We start from the raw sequence: 25,573 nt of genomic DNA, 5'->3' as shown, positions 1-25,573 counted from the left end.
CGCTCCATCGTCACCCAAATCCGCGGATATCTGATTCGGTGGAAAGCCCGAGACCCCAGCTCAACCCCACCTAGCTATCTTATCATACTGTCGATTGGGCCGTCTTATCTGGAAGGGTCTCCAACAATAAGACCATTGAAAAAGATATAGCCCCCTTGGGCGCTCACTTGGCTCAAGATGGCCTTCATCTTCTACCCAAGATTATCTGCTGCCAGGTTTACTGGGATCCTATCCAAGCAGACAAGATCAGCATTCGCGAAACCCGTATTCACACCTTCACGTCGAGCTTTCTCAGTTACCACGACTCATACCATGCTGTCTACGGAGCTAACCGAGGCTGAGGTCTCTGCTCTCAGGGCCAATAAAGAACGTTTGGCGAAGGACCTCCATCATAGCTGTCAGTGGGGATATGGCATCCGTTGGGGAGAGTAAGTGATACTGTAACACCCTTTGGAATCACTACAAGCGGTCTTTTGGGTTTATGCAAAGGAGCCGCTTGACATACCCAATGGCTTGCGTTTTGCCATGGATCGAGAGTTGGTCTAACAGCAATTCAGTGAACACACAGACACTGGCATGCAGCGACTCGCACTGTCGCAGGAGGACAAGCAAGTACGGGACTGGTTCATCGAGACAACAAAGGCATTAAAATGCGAGGTCACGGTGGATGAAATGGGTAACATCTTCGCTGTTCGCCCTGGACGACGGACTGACGTCCCACCCACTTTCATTGGCAGCCATCTGGATACGCAGCCGACAGGTGGCCGATATGATGGAATTTTGGGTGTTCTCTCCGGTATTGAAACACTGAAAGTAATTGACGAAATGGGATTGGAGACGGAAGGTGGAATTGGAGTTGTCAACTGGACAAAGTACGACCCGGATCGCTATTACTATGCTTCAACTCGCATCGCTAACACTATCACAGCGAAGAGGGTGCCCGGTTCCCCATTAGCATGGTGTCTTCTGGCGTTTGGGCAGAATGCATCCCTCTCGAACGAGCACATGGGCTTAAAGAAGTCCCAACAGTCGCATCTCTCCCGACCGCATCTTCTGCCCCAGAGTCTATGAAGTCTGCGTTGGAGAAGATCAACTATCTCGGAAGTGTCCCGTGCTCATACAAGCAAACACCCATGGCGGCCCACTTCGAGCTACACATCGAGCAAGGACCCCATCTGATTTCCGCAGGTCAGCACGTTGGTGTCGTTACCGCCGTTCAGGCATACCGTTGGTTCCGCCTTACAATCTTTGGCAGAGACACCCACACAGGTACCACCGCGTTCGAACACCGTGCAGATGCCCTATATGCCTTTGCTCGTATGATGGTACGCGCTCGTGAGGTTGCCTCCTCCCACGGCTGTCTGGCTAGCGTTGGTATTGTAGAGGCAAAGCCCGGCAGTGTGAACACAGTTCCCGGCACTGTCAGCTTCACTCTCGACATTCGCGGCCCAGAAAGCGAACTGGTCCAGGTTGTAGAAGACCAATTGAGAAAGGAGTTCGATTCGATCGCTGCAGAAGAGGGTAAGGGTATTGGCAAGCCTTGCCGCGTAGAGTGGACCCTTGACTTCGATTCGCCCGCTGTCAAGTTCCACCCTGACTGCATCGAGTGCGTGCAGCAATCCGCGGAGGCGGTCGTTTCGGACGTCAATGCTGCGGAGCCCAAGTCCCTCATGCGGACAATCATGAGCGGGGCGGGTCACGATAGTGTCTTTACCTCCAAGAGAGTCCCAACCAGCATGATCTTCGTTCCCTGCAAAGATGGGCTGAGCCATCACCCAGAGGAGTTCTGCTCCGCAGATGACTGCGCAACAGGTGCATCAGTCATCTTGCAAGCAGTGATCCGTTATGATCGGAAGAGGTTCTCGAAATGAGCTGCGTTGACAGCGGGTGTCGATAGTTGCGCCTCTGCATACATCTCGGCGTTGCCTTTTGGTATATCAAGCGCATGTATATAGCAGCAGATTTAGCCGCCATTTATCTTACGAAATGGAAAATAAAATGAAGTCATGAAATCATGCCATTAATCCTAACTATATCATAACTGTGAAACAGTAGCTTGGCATAACTTCTTTTTTAGGACGTGCACGGTACAGCTGCCCGACTTCTTTCAAAGTCGTTCAAGCCACACCGGCAACAATCCCATTAAGCCCTTGGAAGACCGGCAGGCGACACCCCTTAGGAGGAGGGAGCACCACGGCCACGGCCGAATCCACCACGGAAGCTGGGAGCGAACTCGCCGGGGGCACCGCCCTCCTTGTTCTCCTGCTCGCGGCGGCGGTAGCCACCCTCACGAGGAGCACGGGGACGACGCTCACGCTCCTCACCGCCCATCATGCCACGAGGGGGAGCGTGGGAACGCTGCTGCTTGATGTGGGTGGCGGGGACAACCTCAGCGGGGAGGTGGAGCCACTCACGGAGGTAGTCAAGACCCTATATCAAACCAGTCAGACAATCCGTCCTTATCGTATCCTGCGCCGGATATAATCATGGAATAAAACGTACCTCGGGGGTGAGGGTGTAGTAGTAGTACTGCCACGAGAACTGGGTCTTGACGAAACCACGGGAGGTCAGGGACTGGCAGGCCTTGATCACGTAGAGGTTCTTGGTGTCAATGTCGCCATGCTTGGGAAGGTTGAAGTCCTTCTTGGCCACGAGCACACCCTCTATTGTTAACCGTCAGCATGACTGATTCATCCATCATCCATCGATCGACCGTCGCGCAACGTTTCGGGGAAACAAGGTTCGGTCGATATAGGTGTTCACATACCGCGGAAGAGGTACTCGTGGATCTTCTTGCGGTCTTCCTTGGGGATAAGCCTGAATCAGGGTTAGCTACATCATCCTATATGATATCAATGGCCGATATTAGGTGCATCACTTACATTGTCGCGAGTTCCTAGCGCTCTTCGGGGAATCGCCTTGACAACGCGCGAAGAGGGTGGTTTAAATGTAGTTGATGTGAGTGGAGCGGCTGCGGTCGAGAAAAAAGTGCGGTAATTCCCCATCGGGAAGCGGTTTCAGGGTTGGGGCCCTAATCGCTCCGCTAGACGGATAAGCTGCGTCACGTGCAAGATGCGTCTTGGCCTGAGGCCACAAAGAGGTAAGTTTCCCTGTTAGTCATCAATGGCCTTATCGGGAACTCCTCCGCATCCTGAATGAAGTCAACTGCGCCTCACCTCTGCAATCGATCATCTCCACATTCAACGAGCAGCAACAGTCTCAGCCCTTCGAGTACTCGATATATACGCACTGCTTAACTGACTGTCTCTGCGATATCACCAACCATCATGGCGTCCCAAAACGTCAACATCCTATTGTCGACCTTTCCCGGTCTCTCACTTCCATCAACACTCTCCTTCGCGCTACCATCATCATCCAGCGTCGCTGACCTGACGGACAAAATCGCCTCATACCTGCCTCCTTCTCTGCCACTCAATCGTCTGGTCTTGACAACAACCAGCAACAAGCAACTTCTCCCCTCATCCGAATCCATCGCATCCTACCTCATCAGCACCAATGACAACCTCGCCACAGCCTCCATTCTCCCCCTCCGCCTCAGCGCCCCCCTATGCGGTGGTAAGGGAGGTTTCGGATCCCAGCTCCGTGCCGCTGGTGGGCGGATGTCCAGCAAGCGCAAGCGCAACCAAGGCGACGACAATGGATCCAGCCGCAACCTCGATGGCCGTCGTCTACGCACAGTCAACGAAGCCAAGGCATTGGCCGAGTACCTCGCTCTCAAGCCAGAGATGGACAAGAAGGAGAAGGAGGAGCGCCGGCGTCGGTGGCAGGCTGTTGTCGAGGCGGCGGAGAAGCGTCAGGAGGAGCTGAAGAACGGGGGTGGCAAGCAGAAGATTGACGGTCAGTGGATGGAGGACAAGGACGAGATGAATGAGAAGGCGAGAGAGGCGGTTCTTATGGCTATGAAGGATGGTATGTGGACGGATAACTTGCGCGATACGATTCTGGGCGGATCAAGCACAAGTGCTAGCCCGAGTGAGGGAAGTGGTCAGGAGACGCCCTCTAGCTCCGAGGAGGAAAGTGACGATGAGCAGGAGATGGAGGATGCACCTGGACCGTCGTCGGCCGAGCCGGCGCGCAGTGCTGCACCTCGGCGGTATATTGGTTTTGATGAGGATGACGAGTTTATGAGTGACTCGGAGGAAGAGGAGGAGGCTGAGGATCCTAAGGGTAAGGGAAAAGCGAAGGCTTGATTGAATGTCATTGAATGTTTCCTTATTCATGCGATTACGGCGTATGGTCTAGGGTTCTGGTTGTTTTTCATGTTGTTGGCTCATTATTGATATCAGGGTTTGCGAAGCACGGTTACTTCATCTTAAGCTCCATAGCTAGCGTACATATTCTATCGAAAATAATATCTTTCAAATAATCACCTCTCCTTAATTATCTTGTATTCCAACAGCACCCAACACCCCGTATTAGCTATGATAGAACCAGCTAGTCAGTTCGCCACAGCAACTTTTTTCCGGCCGCCGGCGCGGACCACCAACGCTATCGCCGCTATCACTCGCTATCAGTAGACTAGACTTTCATCGCATTTCTTCTCCGAGCTCTCCAACATCCCCAAACCTCACCAACCATGTCGCCATACCTCGGGCGCATAATCCCACGAGGGCGCCTACCATACCACCGAGCGCCTTTACAAATATCCCGCCTTCGCAAACCGTGCCTGCGAACCACAACCGCGATTTTCTCTTCCCGTCCGGAGATACTAGCCCGCACCCAGCTACGCAGCTTTTCCACGAGTATTCCGCTACGCGCAAGCCCGGCTCTTGAACCAACAATTGAAGAAGCTGTCCTCCCCGTGTGTTGTCCCGGATGCGGTGCGTATGCGCAGACTGTCGAGCCGAACGAGCCTGGGTTTTATGGGAAGACCAGGAAACAGACGCGGAAGCTCCTGTCGGAGACGAAGCAGGTTGTTGAGGGTGGTCAGGGTGAGGAGAATGGGAAAGAAGTGTCCGGGTTGAAGGCTGAGGGGGAGAAGGCGGCGGATCGGATTCAGAAATATCTGGAGCTTACGGATGTTGGGGGGAGTGTGCCGAGGCCGAAGTGTGAGTGATTATCTTCTTATCTGTCTTGTGATGGTGGGTATGGTTCATTTGCTAACTGGTTGATTCCTGTTGTGCAGTTGGTGCGTCTCTGGTGAAAGCGGCAGATACTGCTGGCAAGTATCTGGAGAAGTCGAAAGCCCCAGTACAGATCTGCGATCGATGCCATGATCTGCTGCATCATAACAAGGCCGTTCCTGCTATTTCGCCGACTATGGAATCCCTTCGCGCGTATCTGGATGAGTCGCCTCATAAACATAATCGGATTTATCATGTTGTTGATGCGGCGGATTTCCCCATGTCTGTTGTGAAGGAGATCTACGATACGCTGGGGATTATGGATCCGCGGTCGAAGAATCGGCGCTCTGCGACTTATAAGTATAAGAGCGGGAAGAAGCTGCCGACTATCAGTTTTGTTATTAATAGGTCGGATCTGTTGGCCGCTACGAAGGAACAGGTTGATTCGAAGATGGAGTATGTACGGTCTGTGCTTCGTGATACGTTTGGTCTCTCGCATGAGGAATTTCGCTTGGGGAATGTGCATATGATTAGTGCTCAGCGGGGATGGTGGACGAAGAAAGTTAAGGAGGAGATTAGGGAGCATGGGGGAGGGATTTGGGTGATTGGGAAGGCCAACGTTGGTAAAAGCAGTTTTATTGAGGCATGCTTTCCCAAGGATTCGAGGAATCTCGAGAAGATTGCGGAATTGATTGAGCTTCGTGAGGAGGAGTCCAAAATCGCTACCCACTATGACCCTTCTGCTATTGATTCAGAGGGACTTCTACCCCCTGCGCCTCGAGAGGATCTCTATCCTATTCTCCCTGTGGTCTCTTCTCTAGCCGGCACGACAGTATCACCTATTCGTATCCCATTTGGCCGTGGAAGGGGCGAGATGATTGATCTGCCGGGTCTCGAGCGTGGCGAGCTGGCCGACCATGTCCGTGATGAGTTCAAACGCGATTTGATCATGACCAAGAGGAAGAAGCCTGAACGCCTCTCGATCAAGCCTGGCCAATCACTTCTTCTCGGAGGAGGTCTCGTCAGAATTACGCCGATGAACCCTGAGGATGTCGTGATGGCAGCTTGCTTCGTCCCGCTTGAATCGCATCTCACCAGAACCGAAAAGGCTATTGAAATGCAAACGGAGCAGCGCCCTTACCCCAAGACCAATATTGCCAGAGAAGGTACCGGTCAGGTCATCTCGTCTGCAGGTGTTTTCGACCTGAAATGGGACGTGACTCGTTCGCACCTCCCCAGGTCTATCGCCAAGGCGGTTGAAGATGGGCATATGAAGATGCCGTCTCTACCATACAAAGTTATGTCGACCGATATTTTGATTGAAGGATGCGGCTGGGTTGAGCTTACAGTTCAAGTTCGAGCCAAGTCCGCAAAGGAGTCTGAGTCTGAGAATGAGACGTCAAAGTCGTTCCCTCAAGTGGAAGTATTCACTCCGCACGGCCGCCATGTTGGGTCTCGTGCTCCGATAGAATGCTGGAAGTTCATAGAAGCGAAGAAGGTCGCTGACAACCGCGCGAAGGGACCTCGGGGACGGCAGAACATTGGACTGGAGAAGCGAGCTCGGCACAGCTGAGACGGTCTTCCAGCATGGATGACCTTGTATAGTATATGATTTGCATAGCGATTGGTGTTTCACGGTGTATACTAGAAAGGGATAAACAATGTTGTATTATAGTGATTGGGGGTGTGTGGTGGTGGTTGATGTATAAATAGATCATCGATTGTTGGTGAGCAGATTATTAGTTTATCATCCACTGCCTTCGTTCACGTGGGCTTCTTCCCTCTTCATTCTTCCTCCTTTCTTCTCACTCCCAAGTTAACCTGCATGTCGCACAACTGTTTGAGTTCGTTTCCAGAATCTAGGTTATTATCTAATCCTGCTAGTATTTCCACCTGTGGTTGTATTACAACCCCTCTTCTCTACCTTTAGGAACTATATGATAAGCATCCGCTCCTCGAACAGTACACAATCGCTTCAACTGTGTACCAACGCTCTATAGGGTAACAAACATATCCCATAAAGTACCTTTTCGACAATGCTCTCGTCTCGAGGCAGCAATAATGCGCAATTGCACAAGATCCCGTGGCGCTATGCTCTACCGCACGAGTACAGCAAAGAGACGAATCCGGAGGGGATGATATCATTTGCATTAGCAGAACATGTAAGTTATCTGAGTACTGAGTCAACAACTCCAAAGTACTTATATGCAGATAGGCACCAATGCGCGCAGAAATAGCCAACTACATCAACACCAAGGTCAATATCCAGCCCTCTCTCTTTTTCCTCTGGAACTCAGCAATCCCAACCAATATCTTCTACATGCTTAGGTCGAGTTCAACGTAGCATCAGTTGCCTATACCTCTGGTAACAATGCGATTCATCGTCTACAGAAAGCGGTCGCAATGCATCTGAACAATCTACTCGTTCCCATTACTCCGATCGACCCGGAAGAAGTCATTGTTGCCAGCGGCGCAACTGCAATAGGGAGCATGCTTGGTTTCACCCTAGCTGAGCCAGGCGACGGCATCTTAATCAGCAGGCCAGCTTATGGACGATTTGAGCTTGATTACGGTGTCGAAGCGGGTGTGCAGATGGTATATGCAGACACCACTGCAGAGGAGGCATTCGCTCCTTCTGTTGTCGAGAAGTATGAATTGGCCGTGAGAGATGCTCATGCGAGAGGTGTGCACATCCGGGCATTGATGCTAGTGAATCCGCATAATCCTATAGGTATGGATTATCACTTGATTGCTCATCAATAATCTAGCGTTGACACTACGTCCAGGCCGTTGCTATTCTGTCGAAACCCTGACCGAGATTCTCAAATTCTGCAATAAGCACCAGCTTCATCTGATCAGCGACGAGATTTATGCTTCATGCGTCTTTGATTCCGGAGACCCAGATGCCGTTCCATTCACCTCTATATCATCCCTTAGTACCCCGGAGCTGATAAATCCTGACCTGGTGCACTTGTTGTACGGATTCAGCAAGGTAAGCCGCACCTCGTTTTCTTCTCTGCTCATTAGAATGTGTCTAACATATATGATCTCAGGACTTCGCGTCCGGCGGCCTCCACCTAGGCTTCCTTATCACAAAGAACAAACCCCTACGTCATTCCTGCAATGCAATCCTGTAAGTTCGGGCTACTACCTGCCCGACTCGCAACTGAAAGTCAACTAACCCAACTCACAGACGCCTCCACAGCGCCTCCACAGCAGCCGTAACAATCGGAACCACCATCCTCGAAGATCAAGACTTCGTTCGCGACTTCACTGCCAAAAGCCAACAAAGTCTTGCTTCAACATACCGAATCGCAACATCCACTCTTGCCCGAGAGGGTATTAACTACTTAAAGGGAGGGTAAGTCAAGATGTGTCCGAAACTCATTCCAAAACTATGTTCAACATAGCAACTTATATTGCTCCCTCCAGAAACGCCGGCTTCTTTATATATATCGACCTATCACCCTATCTCCCCAAAGATACCAGTGACAGCACATCTCCGCCTGAATTCACTCTCGCTCAGAAGTTTGTCAATGCAGGTGTATTCCTGCATCCGTGCGAAGAGCATGGGAACATCCCAGGGTGGTTTAGGCTTGTCTATGCGCAGGAGGAGGATGTGTTGAGGGAGGGTTTGAGAAGGTGAGTACCAAGTAACCGTGTCTGTCGATTCTCGTTCTATTACTCTTGACTTTGAGATATCGTAGGCGGGGTTAGGCGTGATGCTAATAATATATATTACAGGATGATCGGGGTACTAAAGAGTTTGGCATGAACGATCTGGTCTTTTTGGCTTCATTACCTGGTGGAACCGTGATTCGTCCTGTAAAATTGCAATGAGTATGATGTTATCGTTGGTAGTATACTATGTCTACCCAACAGTAACAGCAAAACTACAAAGCATTACCGAATCCAATCAACAAATCTAACATAACCCAATGAAATTGCTATTTTATGATCTTTCACTAAAACAAAAGAAAGAAAACATGAAACCCATCAAGATATCTCATCTAATCTGTATCATGTATAATCATCACCATCTTCATCTTCATCATCTACTCAATATTGGCAAAGTTGAAAGAAGGCTGGCCGGGAACGGCATTCTCAGCCTGCAGTCCCTCCCTCTTCTCACCAGTACCAACAACCTCACCAGTCTTACCACCCTCATCGACAGCAACAATCTCCAGCTCCTTGGCGCCAGTAACGCGCTTAATAGCAGCAACCATCTCGCTGAGGACAGCGAACTCATCGAAAGGCAGCTTGCGGTCGAAGACAGCCTCGGGGACTTCCTTGTCGACAACGAGACGCTTCTTGAGTCTCTGGACGAAGGGCATAGCCTTCTTCATCTCGCCGAGCTTGCCGACCTTGGCGTTCAGCTCCTTGTCGTTGAAGGAGATGCTGACTGCGTCGAAGGCTTCGCGCACAAGGTCGATGTACTTCTCCTGCCAGACAGGGAACTTCTTGGCCGCGTAGATGCTGAGCTTCTTGGGCTTGCGGGGGTCGAAGGCAGTCTGCTTGCCCTTGGAGAGCTTCTTCACGAAGTTGGCCTCCGCGGAGGTGATGCTGGAGGTGGTCGAGCGGGCGTAGTCAAGGGCTGCGGACAGCTCGAGGGAGGGCTCGGGGACCTCGGGGAAGCGGGCGTGGTGGATGGTCGAGGGCTGGATAGGGTGTTAGTGGGGGTGAGCTGGAGTGGGTTGTGGGGTAGGTACGAACCTTCTTCAGGATCTCGAGCCAGATGTGCTCGGACCAGTGAGGAGCAATGACGGCCATCATCAGAGCCTGCAGCTCGATGTAGCGGAGGACGACGTCACGGTGCATGCCAATGCCGGCAGTGGTGGTAGCTTCACGGTAGAAGTCACGGGCGCTGACCAGGTCGTACAGACCGGACTTCAGGGCGAGCTTGAAGTTGGTGCTAGAAGTAGTTAGCTTCATGAAAGTCCAAGTGGAAGTCAAGTGAAGCAAGACGAAGAGTTTTTGTGAAGGGTCCATCAGGCATGTGGTGATGTTTGTCTCATGGCCGTGAAAGGCTCTGAAGTAGCAAATACGTAGAATATGCGAACATCATGTGGACAGGTGGTTGCGGGATTGTAGGGGGATAAAAGGTGACTTACTCCTGGTAGTGCTTCTTGGTCTCACGGACAAGGCCGTTAAGCTCGTTGTCGAAGAGCTTGTCCCAGAAGGCATCGGCGGGGCCGGTACGCAGGGACTCGTCCTTGACAACTTCCTCCATCCAGTCCTTGAGAGTGTGGAGACGGAGGATGTTGCTGTTAGCGACGGTCTCCTCGAAGTTGGCGTCTTCGATACCGTCACCAGCATCGGCGAAGGCGATACGGGTGGCATCAGCACCGAACTTGTCGACAGCATCCTTCAGGGTAAGGAAGTTACCCGTACTCTTGCTCATCTTCTCACCGTTGAGCAGCAAGTGTCCGTTAGCACGGACACCGCGAGGCCAGTACTCAGGAGGGAAGAGGGCGACGTGGATGTACAGGAAGAAGGTCAAGTGGTTCTGGATGAGATCCTTTCCGGAGACACGGACGTCCAGAGGGTACCAGTACTCGAATTCTCTACGCATCTTCTGCAGAGCCTCCTTGCTGATACCGCTCTTGGAGACAAGCTCATCGCTGAGCTCACGTCTGGTGAAGACGTAGTCCCAGACTTCGTCGATCATCTGCTCGGCCTTCACGTTCAGGGAGCCAGGCTCCTTACCGTAGCGGTCACCGTGCAGGTAGTGGGCGATGGTGTAGTAGGCCATGTAGACGGTACTGTCACTCAAACTCTCGACAAGGAACTGCTTGTCCCAGGGCAGCTTCGAACCCAGACCGTAGGTTCTGGCGCAAGCCCAGCGGTTGAGCCAGGACAGGTTCTTCTCGAAACCGTTCCTGGTTTCGTTCGAGTAGGCGTTCAGGGTGTTCACAACGTGGTTCAGGGTGGTCTTCTGCCACTCGGCGTCGTTCTCACCGTAGTTCAGGAACCACTGGCCGAGGTAGGCAACAACACAGTCATCTCCACTGCGGCTGACAACCTTGCCCATAGGGTCGGCGAAGGGGAAGGCATCACCGCTCTCGTACAGAGACTTACGGATCTTCTCCTTAACAGCGCTCACGGGCTGTCCCTTGTACTCACCGACAATCATGGTACCCTTGTAGAAAGCTTCACCATAGGCCAACTCCTTGGCCTGTGCAAGCTGGTTAACGTCCTTGGGAGAGTTGATCTTGAGCTGCTTGACGAGAGCGGGAGCAGTGAGGTTTCCGTACGTCGGAGTCTCGATGAGAGGGAAGATCTCCAGCTCAGCCCACTCCTTCTTGATACCATAGTACTCCGGCTTCTTCGCGAGATCCATCAAAGTGGCGTAATCATCGGGAGAATCCGAGGGCACGGAAGTGACAACACCGGTACCCTTGCTGGCAGAGACACCCTCCATGGGAAGGATGCGCACACCTTCAGTGTGGAAAGAAAGGGGAGCGTTGACGAGAGTACCGACATAGGCAGTTCCGGGGGCCTCAACGACAAGGGGCAGTTGGTCCTGGGACTTGAGGAACTTCTCGCCGTCGGCGAAGTAGCCCTGGAAAGCCATGTTCCAGGCAGCCCGCTTGGTGACGACGAAGTATTCCTTCTCCTTGACCTTGTAGAGACCATAGGTGATCTTGGGGCCAAGGAAGCAGCAGGTCTGTCCGTACATGGTCTCCGGACGCAGAGTGGCGGGGACGAAGTAGACATTGGCATCGTCCTCAATCTTGCCCTTGACGAGTTCGGCGATCTCAGGAGCCCACTCCTTGACCTTGAGCTTCATAGCGGTGTATTCCTGGGGACCGATACCCTCACCCTCAGTGCGGTCGTGGTCCATGCAAGGCTGTCCGTCCTTAGGAGAGTAAATGGTGTAACGGTTGCCGTACTGGATCTTGCCCAGCTCGTGAAGGCGGTTCATCTGCCAGCGCACAAAGGCGTCATAGTAGGGGTTGGCGTCGGTGGTGACGAACTGTCTGCGCCAGTCAACACGGGCACCCAGGCTGTCGAGATCACGGATGGCGAGAGGGGGGAAGTGCTGGAGCCAGTGAGCGGCATCGGCGAACTTGTGGATCTCCTCAATGGGGATACCAATAGCCAGCATAATCTGGAACTGGTACTTCATCTTGACGGTCTTGGCAGCGGCCTTGCTCTTCTTTCCGGAGAACTTCTCCTGCTCTGCCTTAACCTCCTGGGTGGGAGCGGCAACGGCAGCCTTGTCCTGCTCCTCAGACTCTTCGCTGTAGCCTTCGAAGTTCTTGCCGAACTTGGCGACTTCATCCCGAAGCTTGTCGGCACAGGCCTTGATGGGCATACCAGTGCAGTGGAATCCGAGAGGGAAAAGGGCCCTCTTGCCCTCCATGCGAGCAACACCGGTCATAAATTCGACCTTGCTAGCAGTGAAACTGTGACCGGCGTGAAGGGTACCGTTCATGTAGGGGTAGGCCATGGTTCCGAAGAACTTGGGGTGCTTCTCACGGAGCTCAGCGGCGGACATGCTGCCGAAAGGCACCTCCGTCTCGGAGGGAGCATCGACCTCAAAGACCTTGTTTGCCTTCCATTGGGCCTGGTACTTCTTCTCGAGGGCGATAAGGGTATCTCTCTTCTCGGTCTATGCAGATAATACATGGTCAGCTCAATCCAGGTCAAATCGGGTCTCTTGGGGGACAAAGAGGGGCATGTGAGGCAGACATTCTCGAGTTTCATAGTGTTTTTCGTGCCCTGCTCGAGCGCAGCTGCAGACGCAGCGGCGGCGGCGGCTGCCATGGCTCCGGATGTAGAAGGATAAATCTGACAAACTGGAGATAATGAGCCCGAGGGCGAGGAGGGAAAAGGGCAGCGTTATATAGATCGAGCGACTGGAGTCACCGCGGGGTCGAAAAGAATTACTCCGAATGTGGGAAAAGGCGGTCCGTGAGTCACCGCCTGCCTCATCCGGTATCGGAGCATGGGGATATCCCAGTATCAAGGGCGATGGCTTCATTGCTCAGCCTCTTTCAGGTAATTAAGATATGGCAGGTGGACCTTGAATATGGAATGATTGTTCTAAGTTGTGAGTCACAACTTTAGTGCAATTCCTGGAGCGAATGATGCATGTTGGAGTCATCACGCTGTAAGGGAAGGCTGAACCCGGGAGGATTAGACTCGGTGAAAGCGAGTTCCTTTGGAATTTGAACAACAGAATAGAGGGAAGACATGGGCATTGTATGAACTAGAAGGTGCTAGGCGTCTGGGTTCAGTCAAAGGAGTCATCACCCAAAGTTGCTAAGTAATGACAGACTATCATCAACATCGCCGCAGCACATTATCTTAGCATCACGTGATCTGATATCGGCTGCTTTTCTTTCCGCCGGGGATCCCAAAAATCAACGGGAGACAGCTCCGAATCAGCAGCCATCTAACCACCCCGTCGTCGGCCCATCCAGATCAATTACAGCCGGGCGCGACCTGAAAATCCCATCCCTTGACATATCTCCCATCAGAAAGTAGTCGCTCAGGCGCTCCAACCGTCACAATGGTCAACCTCTTCAAGCGGATGCGGAAGCTGAAAACCGTAAGTTGACCACCATCACCCATTATCAATGACCCAGATACTAACATTGCTATTTAACAGAGGGTATGTTCTCAATCTACAATCTCATCCAGCTCCCCTTGAACCCTCAATACAACCCGACAGCCCCAATCCCTACCCACCGATGCCATCCCTCCCATATCGGAACCAATCAACCAACCCAACCATCCACCGGAGAAACCCATCAAACCCAACCCTACTAACACCCCATCCCAGCTCCTCAACATCCAAGTCGGCACCGGAGCCGCAACCCTCCCCACTGTCGCAAACGCCTCTAAAGAATTCCCCGCCATCACGCGGCTGCACCTCACATACGCCCGCAAGATCTACGGCGGACACCAAGGCGCACGACATTTCTGGCGCAACTGCCTCCCCCGACTCAAGTACTACAACCCAGCGATTCCCATGACGGTGCGCCAAACAGAGGAACAAGAAGGTCCCGCCGCATTGACGATCTACTTCGCCGAGCGCGCCAGCAACGCCGCATCCCTGCTCTCCGCTAAGGACGTCACGGACAAGCATGCCCCGGCCCCCGGAGAGGCGGAGCAGGCCGCTGTTCTGGATGTGAAGAACCTCGACTACAAGGATATCTGGGCTAAGGTGAAGAACATGACGGGCGCGCAGGAGATCCAGCCTACTCCGGAGCAGGAGTCTGAGTTGCAGAAGTTGGAGCAGTTGAGGCAGCAGAGTGATAAGGATCGCGCGCGTATAGCGGCTATTCGTCAGGCTAAGGCGGATCAGGAACGTATGTTGCAGGAGGCTAGGGGTGAGGTCGAGAAGTTGAGGCAGTTGTAGGGTTGATCTTTTGATCGGGTGATGTGGATGGGTGATTTGGCTTGTGTGGGAATATAGTATACGACCTTGGGGCGTCGTGTCTTGTAGCATAGCATATATCTCTCTGTATTATTCCTGTTCGATTATGTAGTTTGGGGAAATTTCTTTTCTTTCTGTTGCAAGTATACATTGTGCTTTGCTGAGATCATGGGTATGAGGTATTGTTAAGGATGTTATGTAGTGTGGCGGTCTACTATTTCCCTTCACAGGCTCTGCACTAGTGTATGTGTATGTGATCATGTTCATTCATCATTGTGGAAAAGAAAAAAGGTAGAAGACATTTTGTACAGTGAAGGCCAACAAGCCCCGCCCCATGTCACACAATTGCACTTGCTGGGAAGACCTCACTTCCTTGCAAAAGAAAATCCAAGGTTGGTATATGACAAGCTGAACAGCAGAAACACTTTACGTTGCATTGTTCCTTTGCAATCTATCCCAAACAACCGACCAAACTCCATGAAACCATGCTTTGTAGAGTTGCTGCAGCCTCACGCATGGTCGGGGGTATAGCTGGTTTCTCCTAACATACTCTGGCCGGCTGAGACTGTGGGTGTCGGAGTCTGAGTATGGCTGGATCCTTGCTGATTCGCTGCAGAGGTCGCTGGCTGCACTCTTCCTGCTGCTGCTGCTTGAAGCCTCTGGTCGAGAGCCTTGAGTGCTAGAGCACGTCTGCGCTCCGCTTCTTCCCGCTTCGCCATGGCCCGTCCGTTGCGATGGTTGGAAAGAAGACTGGGAAGACCTGCCTCTCCGCGTGCCAGAACCTGCTGGTTACCCGAGGCAATGTCTTCCTCGGAGAAGGGTGTACAGATCCTGACGGCGACCAGCAGAGCATAAACTTGATCGGATAGAAAGGCGATTGGTGGCTGAAGCACGTCCGGGAAGAGGCATGCAAACGCAAAAGTCTCGCTGGCATCACCCTTGATGCCTAGCCCATCGGTCGATGTGCCGGTAAGATCAGGCTGGCGTTTAAAGAAGCGAAGGTAGGTCCAACTGGTCAAGAGGCCGAGCCAGGCAAGAATCGCTGCGACATGCGTGCCAAAGACAACCCCGCTGATCGTGTTCAGGAACAAAAACAGAGCGGGAAAGTGCTTCACCCGCATTTTGACCAAGCCTTTGAAGATAGTCACCGTATGCTCAGGGACAAGTTGTTTGAAGGCGACCAGGAAGGATGCTTGAATCGAGATACCGCCGCATATCTGCGTGAGGCTTGAAGTCGGTGAGTCAGTAGGGAAAGCGCAAGATGTTGTGCATTCGTCATGAGAGAACAAGGCGTACCCGCTGCTGGAGCCGCTCCTGAGGGCAGCTCCTAGAATATAGAGCGGAACAATCACCACGTTCGGGATGACGGCGATGGCTAGGATGAACTTCGCAAACTCCCGGGATCCCCATGCGCGCTCCAGGTATTTTCCGCCATAAAAGAGAATGGCCGCGTTCAGAAGCACGGTGAAGATGTTCTGCTCCACAAATGTCGCAGTAAGGAGGGTCCACGGATAGAAAAGAAATTGTGAAGGAACGAGTGTCAAATAGGGTATAATCGGGGTGATGGCGGGTGCGCCGGGCGTGGTGTCAAGTTGCCGCCATCGGGCGATATTATACAGCAAGGAGAGGGTGAGAAGGCTGATAAGACAGATGCGGGTCGCTGGAGGGATATTGACTCGAGGCGCCATGGTGTCAGAGGACGCTCTTGCGGCTATTAAACCGCAGGCTGTTGACAGAGCCCAACGGGGGTTGGGGGAAAGGAAGTGTGGGAAGGAGAAGTGAAATGCATCCAGACCAGATGATCCGTACTACGAGCTGGACTCGCTGGTGACTAGTCGCTCGGGGCGGCGTTGGGGGGAGTTCCATTTTCGGACAAGCCTGCAAGGACGGGATCGCGTCTCTCTGATTGGATACCTTGCATGGCATCCGCAAGGCCGCCATTCATGCCTCCGCCGTGGCATTTGTTATTATTGAAAGACAACAATGCATCCAGTCATCGGGAAACATGGATGACCAGCAGGTTGTCTACCACCATTGAATTTGTTTTGCGGAAAATAAGTTGGCGTTGAAGTTTTTGTGTGCGGGATAGGATCTGCTGACAGACACCAGTCGCATCGACAATGACTCTACTGATCATTTACCTTTCATATTTGAGCCTACTACGAATCAGCCTGGCATGAACTGATAACGAGTCAAATAACTATCGGCGCCATTTCCGCTCAATAAGCTTCCGGGTCTCCTCAATAATCCCTTCTCAGGTCTCACCCTGGCTATTGTGGAAGTCTTCTAGAGAATGCATGACAAAAAGAACCCGTGTCAGGGGAGGAATTGAGATTAAACCGATCGCATGGGTCACGTGTGGCTCAAGCGCTGGGGTGTGGCTCAGCCCAAGGGAGATTTACAGTGATGTCCTAGTTACCCACCCGCCAGACTTTCTAAGTGGACCGACCACTGAAGAAAGAGCGAAGAAAGTGCAGCTAAGGTAAGCAAGCTTAGACTGCTTAGCACCAAGAGTCGTACGGGGGAGACCTTCACAGCAACCTTTCTGCCGGCGGGGGGAATGGATTCCAGCCCACAATCATCAATGCATGCATGTACAGAACTCCAGAAGGATGTACAACTGATCGGCATTCCTAGCAGACGGGTGAACTGCCCCCAGATTTAGATCCAGGCTATCAGCTGGCAGGAGAAAAATTGAATCTGGGCATGAAGCAGACCACTAACTCAGATAGTCTGTGTTAAGACTGCATTTGGGTGATCTGATCCCTCAAATTTAGTCATATTCTCCGAAAGTCAGTGAAATTATCGCCTTTCAACCAAGTATCATGACTCTAGGCAGTCTGTAATTCTGCAGATGAACAAGGTAAGAACTAAAGCGACATCATCTGTAGGTACCATCCCAGTAGGTACATGACCGACATCCTGCCTAAGGTATCTAACTGGCCACGATCAGCACCTTCAAGGAAGGGAAAATTAAAAATTAAAAAATTAAAAATAAAAAAAAAAAAAGGTGGAAAAGGAAAAAAGGCCACGAAAAATGCGCAAAATGCACAGAAATCCTGCGAACGACAAAGGGAAAGGGCCAATCGAACCATGAAAGGGCCGGTGCCGGCTAACCGGAAGAGGATAAGTGTAGAGGCCGATCGGGAGGCCGTCAGAAGGACCGAATGGAGCAGTTGGACCAGTTGGGATGGACCAGGGGCCCCAAAGTGGGTTGGAGGGCAGCTGCACGCTAGCCGTGGCCTAGACGCCACAACGAGTCAAGCCCACCCCCCGAAAAAGTCCCAGGCCCAAATGCCCACTCCCGGTGCGTTCAGCGTCTGAAACAGCGTCCCAGAGCCGCGCCTGGAGAAATTCCAGCTTTGAATTTTTCTTTTCTTTTTTGCTCATTTTTACCCTTGGCCTGGTTGGGCGTGGTTGGACCCGTAACTCTTGACTAAACCTTTAGACGGACTTCACAGCGGCGTGGAAACTGTCTTGTCTTGTCGTGACTGTGAGGGTCGAAACTGTCGAGTGTCGAAAAAAGTGCCAGTCGACCAAGTACCTACGTACCTTTACGTACCTGCTAACCTAGCCTTATTTACTAACTTGACACTGACTAACTAACCTACCTCACTTTGTTCTTCTCGACCCCTACCACCTCCACGATCCTACGACTGTACCTTACCTGGTCTGGTCTGTTCGAACTACCTTTGGCACTAACTAACGGGAGTTCCTCATACGCTTCCCTGGGGTCATCGGCCGGTCGTGTCTTGTCTGGCTTGTCTGTCGGTCCCATAACTCTCTTTCTCCATCATTTCGTTTCATTCACCCGCTCCGGATCTGAACTGCTTCTCTTTCTTCCCTTTCTCTTCTTCCTCCCCGTCTATCCGTCCATCCGCCTTTTTCCACTCTCCCCGAAGATTCTGGTGTTGCTCCCTCCGGCCTTTGCAGTTCGCTAGCGGGTCTGCTATCTTTAAGCCACACGTTGGTGTCGATTTCCTCCCGTCCCGATATTATTCGCTCTTCACTCCCTCCCTCTCTTCCATTCTCCCTTCAATTTGTCCCTCTATCTCAAAGAACAGTCTTTCGTGTTCCTTTCACCATACATCACCAACCCCGTCCAGCAACAAGGCGCATGTAGAATGTGCTTTTGTGACTGGTCCTCGGTTTAGTTTTTCTCACGACTAATCCGCCAGCCTGCGTTTTTCGTGTTTTACTCACATCCGCCCTTCCCCAAGTACCGTCTGAACTGAACGTCTCCCTTGTCACAGCCTTGGCTGCATCTTTCCCACTCGGACCCTCCCCTCTCGTCCAGAGACCTCCTGTCTCTCATTCAGGTTCTGTTTGAGAGGGAAGCTGTCAGAAGAGTTTTCTTCCTCATCTAAACCTTTGGTGCGCTCGACTTGGCAGCATCTCGGACCATTGTACCCTCCAGTCCCTGCCTTGCAGCAATCCCCGCCTTAATCCTTTGCTACCTTTCACGGAGAAAGCCTTTCGTTTTTGGCATGCTAGCGGACCCTCCACCTTACTAGCTGTCATACATGTAACAATGGCACAACCCGATCTCACATCGCATCACGTCAATTACCTAATATGGAGGTATGTATCAGACTCCCTTTGCAACCTCGTTTTGCCGTAACACGTACCTACCATGCTGCGTCATTGGGTTTCTCGACCGTTTGTATGCATTGCTAACTTCCATATAGGTATCTTCAAGAGTCAGGTAATATTCTTTCCCTATGATTTGGTGCTTATCCTTTCTTCACGGGAAAAGCAAACTAACTTTCCCACAGGGCATGGCGAGGCTGCACTCACCTTACAGCGCGCGTGGAATCGTGACCCGCAGAGTTTGCCGTTTGCCCCATACATCAAAACTCATGCTCTAGTATCCCTGGTACAAAAGGGCCTGCAGTATCATGAACTAGAGCATTCGCTCGACAGGGTATGATATTCATTGATATTTTTGCTACGCGCCTCAAGATTTTTCGAGTAACATGCATACACAAAAAACATAAGGACTAATAATGAACAGGATGGGAATCCTACGGCCTTCACATCGTCTGACTACTTTTTCGGGCCTACGCCGCTGGAACCCGAAACTGAAAAGGGTCAAAGTGGCTCCGGAGAGGCAGGCGTTGGCACAGACCAGGCGCCTGTCTCGCCTACAAGCAAAGTTCCGCGAGATGGCGGCGTGATTAACGGTCACTTGACGGCCGAGGCGGCGGCGGCACCCCAAGCACCAAAAGCACCAGCACCAGCACCACCTCAAGCTCCCGCCGGCGTGAAGAAGCCGCACAAGAGCGGAGAGACCAACGGTGATGAAACTCCCATGGAAATTGACACTAATGGAGTAACGACTGAAAATAAGTCCGAGGTAGTCGATGAGTTGCCTCCAAAAGCCGACATGGAGGTGGACGGTGACGGAGATGTGAGCATGGGCGGCCGACCGGATTCGCAGGACCAGGAACCAGAACCAGCACCAGTACCAGCACCGGTGGCGCCGACCTTCACGTTAACCACCGGCCACAGCGTTGGCGTCCAGATCACCCCCGCCAAGGCCGCCGACCTTGGGCCCAACACCGCCATCCTCGATCTGGCTAGTGACGATCACGTGACTCGCACTCTCTGGCGCCCTCGGGACCCTACTACCGTCGTGGCCGCCGGTGATACCTTCTGCAGCCTGTGGAGGCTGTCTTCATCCTCGGATCCGGTACAGGAGAAACTCGTAGCGAACAAGGGGGATAGCACCTGTGTCTCGGCAGTCGCCTGGGATCCATTGGGCCAGAAGCTGGCCGTCGCGACCTACAATGACATGAGAGGCTCCATCACCATGTATGACGTCTCTGGCAATGCGGTCGATCTTCTTCCCGAAGTACCGCGGATGATTACTGGGTTGCACTGGGCGGAAAGCGGGTCCCATTTGATCGTGGTTGCCTCGGACAGCCGAATCTCTGAGCTAGCGCTCTGGGACGACTCATTACGACCGGACGAATTCCCATCGCCTCAGGTTATCGAGGGATCAATCTTTGACCTTTGTTGGTTGGGCTCCAACCAGGCTTTTGCTTGTGGTAACGGGACGGTCTATCAATGCGATGTCGATTCGAGTATCCACATCGCCAAGACGTTCTCATCTGGCGACCCTGACCAGCCGTGGTCATTCATCCGCTGTGCGAATGCCGGCTCTTCATCCGTGGCGGTAACTGCATCTTCCGCCAATGCTACACTATGGGTGCCTACCCATGACATGCGCCATGAGGGTGCCCATGAAGGCGACATTACGGCCATCGAGCTGAAGCCCAATATGGAACAGCAGCAACAACCAGAAACAGCACAAACAATCGTTTTGGCCACTTCCTCCACCGACGACACGGTCAAGGTATGGCATTTGGATCTGGAGTCCAAACAGTTCAACTGTATCCACCGATTGTTTCTCGGCCCGTCGGCACCCGCTCTCGCTAGCACTTTCTCTCCCGACGGATACGCCCTTGCTGCTGCCAGTAAAGAGAGTTTGTTCATCTGGAATGCACAGCGAGGAGGCACTGCGCTGGCCACATGGAAAGTGCCGGGTCCCGGAGAGCAGAAAAAGGAGGAAGACTCTAGTCCCATGGTGAATGGACACAATGGCACTGCGGAGTCGGTGCCGGATCGCAGTCTAGCGTGGGATACCGATGGCAAAAAGCTTGCTTTCGGCTATGGAAACCAGGTATGTCGTCCTGGACGTTACGCGTGAAACATTGTCACTGATTATCGTTAAATAGCTGGCCATCGTAAATCTGCAGCGCTGATTCTTACGAGACGTGCGAGCCGGCTGCGTTACGAACTTTTACTTCTCGATAGTACATTAAGAAAATGGTAAATAAAGCCATCCGATACACATTTGACGTTATTATTTTTGCGACGAAGGCAGGCCGGACTCATCCCTAGCTGGGTGCTGCACACTTAGCGTCGGCACCTCTGCTAGCGCTCGTCTCTCCGCTCCCGGTTCTCGGCAGGCCCCGACGTGCCATGATGTGGGAGCGTGTTCAGACATCCTTGTCACTCCAGAGATCTTTCAATCTACTTTCAGTACCATAATCTCTAGCTCTACCCCCATGATTTTGGATTAGACCATACTAAACGGCGCAGCTTGGGTCTTCAGGAAAAACGCGGTGGTGGTTGGCAACTCTACATGGTTACGGTGGCTACATTGACTTCTTTCTCTTTGCCTCTTTACTTTCTTGCACTGTACCATTTCTTCTTGGACAGATCGATCAGTGATCGCCCTAAGCTCGGTCTTCAGGCGAATGATTCAGCAGCCTTCTCATCCGCTGCGGTGTGGGATGATACGTTTGATACCCAATCACAATATCTCATTCCCGCCTTCGTCCTCATCGACCAGCGTCCCATTCCTGCCGAAAATTCATTTCATACGTATTTTGCCCGTGTCTTCTGTCTTTCTTCCCTTCTCAAAGTGCGATTCTGCTCTCGGATGCGAAAAACCTCCTCGACGTCCTTCCATCCTCGCATCCATGCCGTTATTCCCTCAAACAGGGCTTCGCCGTCGCCCTCGACCTCGTCGACTTTGCATTTCGTCCATCTTCGCTGACCATTCCGCCGTGAGGCAGCACTCTGTTTCTTAGCGGCAATCAATAGGCGCTGTTTGTGCCATTCATCCACCCAACCCTCGAGTCCTCGTATCGTGCCTTGGATCGCTTCCCGCTCAGCAGTGTCTTCGAGGATGTCTGTATTTCTATGATTACAGGGTATATTAGCGATCCTGGCCACAGCATAAACCGACAAGTCCCTGGGGTTCCTCACAGTTCGTGAATTTCATCATCTAGTTCGCCGATCTTTCGGGCTAGTGTTTCGCGTTCTCGTGTGAGCAACTCATATATCTCGGACGACTCCTTGCGACGACGGTCGAATTCCACTTTGAGTGTCGTAACCTCTCTCAAGATATCCTTGAGAGGAGGGTGTGACATCTCTTCGAGCGAAGCAACAGAATTGCCCAAATCTTGAGAGTCGGTCGTGGAGATGGAAGCGATGGAGTTGGACTGTCGGGAATGGCTTATAGGACGGCATCGGGCGAGCTCTTGCGTCAAGGCTGGGCGTGGGTCCAGCAGGGACTCGAGGGTCTCGAGACAGTGGTGAAGGGTCATGGAGTCGGATTTGGAGGTCGGATTGAAGTGGGATGCCAGATGGGCTAGTCTTGTGAGACGCGCGGAGACGGGAGCGGCGGTGTCGTTGGAGTCGAGGATATGGGAGGCATAGTCGGGGTCCGTGAGCGCCATGTCCCAGATCTGGCCCGCTACCGAGGAAGGAGGGGATAACTCATCGTAATGAGATGGAGGCGGGTGTTCCATGGTTGGCTAGGGTTAGGACCATGTAATCTAATGATTTGATTGTTTCTCAGAAAGAGGTTCAGTAAATACAGGCGAGCGTGATGAAAAGGGTAGTAGTCGGTAGCAAGGAGGGATGTCGGGCTGCAGCCAGGCTGCACGGGCTGCAGGAATATACGTGTCTTGCGCTGTCAGTATGAACGATGAGATGTGGGTAGCTTTCTGTTTATAGGCCCAGGTGCAGAACAACTCACTTTAGTGCGGTCAGTTGTGATCTGGCTGTGGAGTTGTTGTGTTCGAGAGACTGAAGAGGGGACAATCAGCCAGCCGCGGGCGACGGGGATTACTTCCACAGCAACCGGGGCAAGGATGACAGGGATTGGAAGAGCAGAGAAGAAGGAACAGGCTGATCCCAGCTGAAGAGCACGTGCGCCCTCAGATCTCCCACAAAGATGATCTCGATTCCTGATGGGCAGCAAACACAGACACTGCCACCTGCAATAAAGATACGTCGGCAGGCTTCCTTCTGGGAGAAAGAGAAAAAGACGGTCAACCCGGTCTATTCGATCAACCTTCGATAACCATTCCTTCCATCCACGCTAGCCCGCTTTAGGGTCCCAGAAGTCGAATTGGCCAACAATTTGCCGCCTGCCATTTGAACCTCGACGACTTGTCATCCTTCCTTCAAGAAATAGTCAGTCCTGTTGGTTATCTCTGTTGGTTTGCAACTGCTCATATCACCCAATAAATTGTGGAGCTGCGACGGTATCGAGTAGTTGTTTGATTAAATCCTCCCCAAATTACTCCGTCCCCAGTCAGCACCGCAAATACTCCGATCCTCCGGCTTCCCGAACTTAGCCTCTTTTTATTTCTCAATCAAATCCCCCCTCCTTCTCCTCCCCGCACAAGTCGAATTCCCATCGCTTTCGGACTCGCAAAGATGGCGCCACCTGTGAGTGCCTCTTCCTTTTGTTCTACAGGCAATCACTGTTCCCATTCTTGCCAGTCGACGAATTACCCCGCGGAGGGTCGTTTGATATGATACTGATTTCATGTCCCCATGTGACTCACGCAGATTACCGTCGTGCCGTCCCTCGAGACCGCCAGCGAAGTTATCGCCCAGTCGAAAAATGCGCAATTTCCTCCTAACCTCCTTCCGTTGACTACGTCGATTCCGGCCGACCTGTTGACCCCCACATTGGCTTATCTGAAGATCGCGGAGAAGTGAGTGGCGCTCGGCAAGATGGCCACATGGCTTGCGGGCAAGCACAGATGCGCTAACGTGGTTCGCTTGTCCAGATCTAAACTGTCCTTCCTCTACGAGAGTGCTGCGACGACCGAGACTATCGGCAGATACAGTTTCGTCGGTGCTGGTATGCAGCAATGTCCTTCAATGCTATTGTGTGGCGGGGTAGTCTGATAGACTGACGATTTCTGTACCTTCGTCTAGGTCCCCGCAAAATCATCAAGACCGGTCCCGGTCATGGCCCCGAGTGCGACCCCATGCCCATCCTGGAGCAGGAACTCTCCGGCTTTCGGGTTGCGACGGTGCCTGGCTTGACACTGCCCCCGCTCACTGGTGGTGCCATTGGATACGTGGGATATGACTGCGTGCGGTACTTCGAGCCCAAGACGGCTCGGCCGATGAAGGATATCCTCCAAATTCCGGAGTCGCTTTTCATGCTGTTCGACACGATTGTCGCCTTCGATCACTTCTTCCAGGTCGTCAAGGTCATCACATACATTTCCATTCCCGGCAACGACTCGGAACTTGAGTCCGTCTACCGCCAAGGACAAGAGGTTCTCCAGCGGACCATTGACGTCCTTCTTCGACCAGACTACGCTCTTCCGCCCCAAGGCCCGATCATTCAGAACCAGGAGTACACATCGAACATTGGACGGGAAGGATACGAGCGCCATGTTACACGGCTCAAGGAGCACATCTCCAAGGGTGATATTTTCCAGACTGTGCCGTCGCAGCGGTTGTCCCGGCCGACGTCGCTCCATCCCTTCAACCTCTTCCGTCACCTACGCACGGTCAACCCGTCGCCATATCTCTTCTACATCGACTGCGAAGACTTCCAGCTGGTGGGAGCCAGTCCCGAGCTGCTGGTCAAGGAGGAGAAGGGACGGATTATCACGCACCCGATTGCGGGCACGGTGAAGCGGGGGAAGACGCCCGAGGAGGATGCGGCACTGGCCAACGAGCTGACGAGCAGCATCAAGGACCGGGCGGAACACGTGATGCTGGTGGACCTGGCGCGCAATGATGTGAACCGGGTGTGCGACCCGATCACGACGCAGGTGGACCGGTTGATGGTGGTGGAGAAGTTCTCGCACGTGCAGCATCTGGTGTCGCAGGTGTCGGGCATCCTGCGGCCGGAGAAGACGCGGTTCGATGCGTTCCGGTCGATCTTCCCGGCGGGCACGGTGTCAGGAGCGCCCAAGGTGCGGGCGATGCAGCTGATTGCGGAGTTGGAGGGCGAGAAGCGCGGAGTGTATGCGGGAGCGGTTGGCTACTTTGGGTATAACATCGCCAGCGCGGATGGCCAGACGGAGATGCCGGGGGCGATGGATACGTGCATTGCGCTGCGGACGATGATGGTGAAGAACGGGGTGGCCTACCTGCAGGCGGGCGGAGGCATTGTGTTCGACTCGGACCCGTACGACGAGTACGTGGAGACGTTGAACAAGCTGGGGGCGAACATTGCATGCATCAAGGGGGCGGAGGCGAAGTATTTGAGTCTGGAAGAGGAAAGTCGCCGTGGGTAGATGATGCATTTGGTTGCCTTGTTATTTCC

At 52.7% G+C, this 25,573-nt stretch overlaps 11 protein-coding genes across 11 annotated transcripts; 7 read left to right on the top strand and 4 right to left on the bottom strand.

The window, feature by feature from the left end:
• Positions 1-177: 177 nt before the first annotated feature.
• AtWU_08271 (M20 family metallo-hydrolase) lies at positions 178-1,871 on the top strand (the record flags this gene model as incomplete). Its single annotated transcript, XM_035503379.1, has 3 exons — positions 178-428; positions 558-872; positions 929-1,871. 3 exons carry the CDS (start codon positions 178-180, stop codon positions 1,869-1,871), a joined length of 1,509 nt encoding a protein of 502 aa, XP_035359272.1.
• Positions 1,872-2,175: 304 nt separating this feature from the next.
• Positions 2,176-3,005, bottom strand: AtWU_08270 (40S ribosomal protein eS10; the record flags this gene model as incomplete). Its single annotated transcript, XM_035503378.1, has 4 exons — positions 2,176-2,430; positions 2,503-2,663; positions 2,768-2,804; positions 2,883-3,005. 4 exons carry the CDS (start codon positions 3,003-3,005, stop codon positions 2,176-2,178), a joined length of 576 nt encoding a protein of 191 aa, XP_035359271.1.
• A 282-nt stretch (positions 3,006-3,287) lies between these two features.
• AtWU_08269 (telomere maintenance SDE2 family protein) lies at positions 3,288-4,211 on the top strand (the record flags this gene model as incomplete). The annotated part of the gene is made up of 1 exon (XM_035503377.1): positions 3,288-4,211. One exon carries the CDS (start codon positions 3,288-3,290, stop codon positions 4,209-4,211), a length of 924 nt encoding a protein of 307 aa, XP_035359270.1.
• A 386-nt stretch (positions 4,212-4,597) lies between these two features.
• On the top strand, positions 4,598-6,657 carry AtWU_08268 (uncharacterized protein; the record flags this gene model as incomplete). The annotated part of the gene is made up of 2 exons (XM_035503376.1): positions 4,598-5,069; positions 5,147-6,657. 2 exons carry the CDS (start codon positions 4,598-4,600, stop codon positions 6,655-6,657), a joined length of 1,983 nt encoding a protein of 660 aa, XP_035359269.1.
• Positions 6,658-7,120: 463 nt separating this feature from the next.
• On the top strand, positions 7,121-8,730 carry AtWU_08267 (aspartate aminotransferase; the record flags this gene model as incomplete). Its single annotated transcript, XM_035503375.1, has 7 exons — positions 7,121-7,246; positions 7,300-7,341; positions 7,413-7,815; positions 7,871-8,076; positions 8,138-8,217; positions 8,278-8,445; positions 8,517-8,730. The coding sequence occupies 7 exons, from the start codon at positions 7,121-7,123 to the stop codon at positions 8,728-8,730; spliced, it is 1,239 nt and encodes a 412-aa protein (XP_035359268.1).
• A 409-nt stretch (positions 8,731-9,139) lies between these two features.
• On the bottom strand, positions 9,140-12,854 carry AtWU_08266 (leucine--tRNA ligase CDC60; the record flags this gene model as incomplete). Its single annotated transcript, XM_035503374.1, has 4 exons — positions 9,140-9,742; positions 9,798-9,996; positions 10,196-12,699; positions 12,780-12,854. 4 exons carry the CDS (start codon positions 12,852-12,854, stop codon positions 9,140-9,142), a joined length of 3,381 nt encoding a protein of 1,126 aa, XP_035359267.1.
• Positions 12,855-13,602: 748 nt separating this feature from the next.
• Positions 13,603-14,454, top strand: AtWU_08265 (mitochondrial 54S ribosomal protein mL61; the record flags this gene model as incomplete). The annotated part of the gene is made up of 2 exons (XM_035503373.1): positions 13,603-13,641; positions 13,876-14,454. 2 exons carry the CDS (start codon positions 13,603-13,605, stop codon positions 14,452-14,454), a joined length of 618 nt encoding a protein of 205 aa, XP_035359266.1.
• A 527-nt stretch (positions 14,455-14,981) lies between these two features.
• AtWU_08264 (rhomboid family protein) lies at positions 14,982-16,160 on the bottom strand (the record flags this gene model as incomplete). Its single annotated transcript, XM_035503372.1, has 1 exon — positions 14,982-16,160. One exon carries the CDS (start codon positions 16,158-16,160, stop codon positions 14,982-14,984), a length of 1,179 nt encoding a protein of 392 aa, XP_035359265.1.
• Positions 16,161-19,003: 2,843 nt separating this feature from the next.
• On the top strand, positions 19,004-21,239 carry AtWU_08263 (WD40 repeat domain-containing protein; the record flags this gene model as incomplete). The annotated part of the gene is made up of 5 exons (XM_035503371.1): positions 19,004-19,053; positions 19,161-19,177; positions 19,248-19,396; positions 19,487-21,157; positions 21,213-21,239. The coding sequence occupies 5 exons, from the start codon at positions 19,004-19,006 to the stop codon at positions 21,237-21,239; spliced, it is 1,914 nt and encodes a 637-aa protein (XP_035359264.1).
• A 619-nt stretch (positions 21,240-21,858) lies between these two features.
• Positions 21,859-22,796, bottom strand: AtWU_08262 (leucine--tRNA ligase; the record flags this gene model as incomplete). The annotated part of the gene is made up of 2 exons (XM_035503370.1): positions 21,859-22,183; positions 22,252-22,796. 2 exons carry the CDS (start codon positions 22,794-22,796, stop codon positions 21,859-21,861), a joined length of 870 nt encoding a protein of 289 aa, XP_035359263.1.
• A 916-nt stretch (positions 22,797-23,712) lies between these two features.
• trpE (anthranilate synthase TRP2) lies at positions 23,713-25,544 on the top strand (the record flags this gene model as incomplete). The annotated part of the gene is made up of 4 exons (XM_035503369.1): positions 23,713-23,724; positions 23,848-23,996; positions 24,072-24,145; positions 24,223-25,544. The coding sequence occupies 4 exons, from the start codon at positions 23,713-23,715 to the stop codon at positions 25,542-25,544; spliced, it is 1,557 nt and encodes a 518-aa protein (XP_035359262.1).
• Positions 25,545-25,573: the final 29 nt, after the last annotated feature.

This window comes from Aspergillus tubingensis (genome assembly GCF_013340325.1).
Source record: "Aspergillus tubingensis WU-2223L DNA, scaffold_9, whole genome shotgun sequence".
Classification (NCBI taxonomy): Eukaryota; Fungi; Ascomycota; class Eurotiomycetes; order Eurotiales; family Aspergillaceae; genus Aspergillus; species Aspergillus tubingensis.
The sequence above is the reverse complement of the archived record's forward strand: the minus strand, read 5'-3'. Positions and strand labels throughout refer to the sequence as shown.